The 5,117-nt window shown below is 36.9% G+C and overlaps 1 protein-coding gene across 2 annotated transcripts in view; it reads right to left on the bottom strand.

Moving 5' to 3' along the window:
- Positions 1-5,117, bottom strand: part of TKT (transketolase) — an 18,770-nt gene that overhangs the window by 9,019 nt on the left and 4,634 nt on the right. For both annotated transcript variants that reach the window (XM_010166195.2, XM_010166196.1), the window contains 4 exons: positions 4,363-4,481; positions 2,441-2,634; positions 1,677-1,841; positions 254-410 (listed from right to left, as the gene is read on the bottom strand). In XM_010166195.2, coding sequence (XP_010164497.2) covers positions 254-410; positions 1,677-1,841; positions 2,441-2,634; positions 4,363-4,481 — 635 coding nt within the window. The remainder of the gene's footprint in view (positions 1-253; positions 411-1,676; positions 1,842-2,440; positions 2,635-4,362; positions 4,482-5,117) is intronic.

The following is a 5,117-nucleotide window of genomic DNA, read 5'->3' as shown; positions in this document are numbered from 1 at the left end:
AAAGTCTTATTTTTATCAGGCCAAACTGATAAAAGAGAAAAAAAGCAGATAGGCTGATGAAGGCTTGAAATCTTTCTCATTCTCTTTAAATACAACAATGTGTCTGATGAAAGTGAATTGCAAATATTACTTCCTCCTACAAATGCTTCTGCTATTATACCATCACAGCTATTTTACTGATTGTTGCCACAAATCATTATCAGTTTGACTGCTAGATGGAAACTGCTAATAAATGAGCCAAGGCTGCCCTTACCGATAGAAACACCGCAGTGTGATCCACAGAGATTGATGTTACTCTCGGAGATGGCAGCCATACGGATCTGGTCAAATGCCCGTGTGAAGAAGGTGGCAAAGGTGCTGGCAAAAGCAACAGTTCTGTCACGAGTGGCACAACCAACTGCAATGCTCACCTGAAAAGAGGGAGATTGTACAGGAACAGTGAATTCCTCATTTACTGACTGTTTCTAAGAGATCATCAGTGAGACTTCCTACCATAAAAGTTTAGCAAGAAGCAATCGATGCAGATGAAAAATCTCTGTCCAGTCCTGCTCCTAATTGTTGGCCTTTCTAAAAAAGAAAGGAGGCAATTCACCCTCCCAGTATCTGTTCTCCAGCATCTCTTCTGCTCTTGCTTCAATTGCTAGCTGGTGTTGTTGATCCTTACAGGCAGCTTCTTTTCTTCATCTGCTCCAAGCAGCCATTCATAGTTTTAAGACTCATCCCCCACCTCTTTCTTTTCCTGGATCAAGGGCTTACACTTTTAGTCCAAAGGACATGGTTTTACTATCTCCAGCAGACAAAAATTATCATTACTATATGAGAATGGATTTACCCATGTTGTTTGGACTGATATTTACTAAAAGGGCCCTTCCTCAGCAAGACAGAAATTAGAACAAGGTCCTTAAATTGCTTATTGCTGCAATTACTGCATATATTTATTTCACATAGAAACTGGTCTGCTCTTCATGGTAAATTTCTCCTAAGCTGATTTAAATCCAAAATGCCTGACTCAAGCACATAAAACTTCAATAGTATAAAATTTGCAAGAGACAGTCCATCGGTTCTCTGGTTATAAATAATTAAAGACAAGAACAAATTTCTGCCTGAATTTGTGTCTTTAATTTCATTTGCTTCAGTGAACCCATCCAGGTGGCAACTGAAGACTCACACAGATGAGTCAGCAAATTATTTTAGTCTTTTCTGTACAAATGTCATCAAGCTAAATTTATTAACTGTTTCTCTGTCCTCATCTTTATAGTCCAGTCAAGCACAGAACTCATTGTCATGTTGTGACATTTAATTTCCCATGAAGAAAAAAAACCTCTAAAAAGTCTTTTCAGAGTTAAATCTCTACAAATCACACTGTGGAAAGTATTGCTCTTGTTTACATGTTGCCATCCTGTGCTGAAACACAGACAATATGACCACAAAAATAAAAAGGAAAAAAAGAGACAGATTTAGGAAAGAATGGACAGAAACACTCCTGTTGCTTTATAACTGTAAGCTTTTGCCACAGCCTGTTTTTTTTGCTAAGAAGCAAGCAAGTTGGATTAAATATCCATGAATACAAATGTGAAAAGCAAATACTAAAACCCCACTCTCTGAAGACTTGGACTGAATGGTTTCAGATACTGCTGTGTAACACCAGTATTTCATAAAACCAAGAGACCAGTTACCATGTTCTGTTCAGCAATGTAGCATTCAATGTAGCGACTGGGATGTTCTTTCTTAAACAGCTCTGAGAAGGTGGAGTTCTTTGTGTCTCCATCCAAAGCAATCACTCGATCATTAGCATGGCCCAGTTTTGCAAGTGCAACACCATAAGCTTTGCGGGTAGCCCACTAGGAAAAGAAAAATATAGCAGTACTGTTATAACTTTCTCTTTCTAGAAGCTTCTTTTTTTTCCATTTTCTTGTTTTTCCATGAGTGCATGTACATACAATAAAAAAACCACAACCAAAACCATTTTAAATGCTTACAGTACAAAAGTACATGACAACAGTGACACACAGAAGAGTAAACAAAAAAAGAAAAATATAGTGAAGCATCAGGACACGCATCTGTGCTGAAATCAGCAACTCCCTACCAATCCAGCTAGGAAATTTTGAAAATATGGTTTCCAATCATGAAAATTCACTGAACCTCATGGAATTTCTTTATTTTTATATACACATAAAATAGTTTGGATAATTTATAATGATCACAAAATGAAGAAGAATTATTTGAGTCTTTATATTTTACTATAACCTTTCAATAACCTGTGAATTGAATGCCTGTGTGTCACACCACAGAGATAGGTGTTTACTAGGACACTCAAAACAGGAGAGAAGAGGTGGGTAGTTGAAATCATGGCAAGGGATAACACAAACCCTCCTGCCACCCATTAAACAGTCTCACACTTCAAAGCTTTCCGACAAACAGTGAAGAAGGGAAGGAGTACCTTTTCTCCCACTTTGTAAGTTGGTGGAGATGGCATCTTAATATTTCTAATATTTACTATAGGTGCATCCTCTTCTGGGAGGGCTGGAGAAAGCTTCTTCTTATTTTGGATTCTGTCATCTATTTCCTGAATGACTTGCTCAGCCATGTTTTTTGGAAGGGGTTTTCCATGCCAGCTTTCCTTATCTTCAACACCTGCATATGTAAAATTACATTACAAATAAGAAAAACACAAAAACTATTTAAGTTTTTCAGCTGCAGATTTTAACCACAGAAATGTGCAGTGGAGTATGATAGTCTAGTACAGTCTTCCAAGGAAGAACTTCACTATTATTCCCATTGCAAACATTTAAAATAGTATTCAACTGCATTAAGACACACACATTTAAATATAGAAAAGATATAGTCAAATTCCACATATTCCAAACCAGTGATGAAACTGCAGTATCTTCTACTGAAATAGTTTTTAAAGTGGATCCCAAAAGATCTGGTCCATAAGTGTGTCAAGAAGTAAACGGTTTATCAGTGTGAACAGTTAACATGAAATTTCAACAGTTAGGCCTAAATAAACAAACTCAGCTAGGTTTCAAACAACACTTAACCAAGCTGTCTAATTCAAACAAGACCTGAAGTTTTACAGCTTTATTTTAATAGCTTCTGATGACTTTTTCTTTGTGCACCTGGCACTAACAGCAAAATTACCTTTCTGGCTGATACGCTGCTTTTCACTGAGTAAGTCACTAAGAATAATAAATTTTGCTTGCTTACTCAATGACAAAAAAAAATGAAGGTATTAACTCTTGTTATTAATATTTATCTAGTCAGAAAGGCAAATTCACAGAGTGCTGCTAAAAGCTGTAGCTGAACAGAATCATGGCAACCCCTGACAAACTGAATGTTTACTCCATTCTATGGATACAATGCTCAGTAGTTGACACACATCTCATTTGGAAGAAACAAAATAATTTTCTTAGCACTAATGCTGTTGAAAAGTATGAAGTTCGAAAGACTTTCTGCATGCTGTTGCTCAAATGTGTAGGTACACATCTGTCCCACAGACAATGACATTTATTAGGTAAGTTTCACACCACATGAAAACTATAAAAGGATCTTAGAAGCACCAGGAACTCCAAAATTCAAACAGCTGTTAACCTGTGAAATAATTTCTATGGACTACTGCATCCTGTATCTTAACGAATTACACATCAGATCATATGAAATAACCTGCAGTATGACTAGGTAGGTTACGTACCACGCCTCATGCAGCTTTGTCAAAACTATAAATGCAGCATCCCTCCTATTTTCTATGCTTTTATACTGCCTGGTTGGTAACAAGCAGACCCAGTTATCTGCAACACAGGGAGCATGGAGTTTCTCTGGCAAAGTTACTCTCTGTCTCAGAGTAGTCTCTGTGAGTCTAGAAATCAAGAGCAAGCCAAGGAGAATGCCTTCTTTTGCTAGGGGAATTTTCAAGACCAAGTCATATGGTCCAATGTTCCCCCCTGCTGCTGGTGATCTTCCAAATTAGAAAAGACTTTTTAAAGAGTAACTACTCAAGTACAGCTGACAGCAGAGGAAATCCCACCCTGTGACTGGGCATCTGTAAAAGCCCAGGCAACACGGAAGCGCACCTGGCTGGGTAACACGGAGAACTGAGAGCCTCATCTTTGTCTGCTTCCAGTGAAGCATCAATCTAATGTCCTCCATAACAAAAGGCAACAAAGGAAAAAAACAATAGGGTGAAATTTGGAGTTTTCAGACTGTATGGTATTACAATGAAATAAAAAAGCTGATAGGATACCAACCTTTATCTAATGTATGAAACATTAAGCTTCTATATTTTTTAATGACTGCACCCTTATTGCAGCACTATGTACATATTATTATATACAAATGTAGGCAAACCAATAGATGTTTTATTACCTGATATGCCTTTGCCTTTAAAAGTCTTTGCAATGATAGCTGTTGGCTGATGTTTGGCCTGGCCAAAGGCTTTGCAGAGTTCCTCCACACTGTGTCCGTCAACGATGATAGCATGCCAGCTAAGAACACAAACAGATCAACTGTTTCTAAAGGGTTTCAGCATGTGACACTCTCTGGTAGTTAGCAATAACGAATACTAACTTCATTTCAATACAGTGTCTTTTTAAGTGACTCAAAGTACACCAGAAATATGAACTAGCATTCATTTGAGAATAGAAAATACCGTAGTCCCTTTTTATAATGCAAAATGAGTCACAGAGGGATTAACAGCTACTAGCAAAATTCACAGCCCACGGAGAACTAAGTTATCCTGGATTTCTTCAGACATAATAGCATTTTTAATCAAAAGAGCAAATCAAACATCTAGATATCAATTAAAAAACTGACAATGAAAGTTGATTAAAATAATAAAAATGCTCCATCATAATTTGCATGACTGCTATTGTATCTGACAATTTTTTGCCATGGAATCTTGCATGTACATAGAAATATGCATTTCCAAAGTAAACAAAAGCAAATACACAAAGAATTCTCTTACAAGTGATGCTTTTCATGCCCTTTTTTCTGATCTACTTGCTATGACAGTACACTTAGCCACTCAGGTTAAAAAAAAGTGTATTTAATGTGATAAAAACTGCTTCAAGATCCTCTAAGAAATTAATCTCAGTAAGCAGTCTTTTTATTTTTCCTTTAAA

Source organism: Antrostomus carolinensis, unplaced genomic scaffold (genome assembly GCF_000700745.2).
Source record: "Antrostomus carolinensis isolate BGI_N321 unplaced genomic scaffold, ASM70074v2 scaffold1504, whole genome shotgun sequence".
Classification (NCBI taxonomy): Eukaryota; Metazoa; Chordata; class Aves; order Caprimulgiformes; family Caprimulgidae; genus Antrostomus; species Antrostomus carolinensis.
This window is presented reverse-complemented; position numbering and strand designations above follow the sequence as displayed.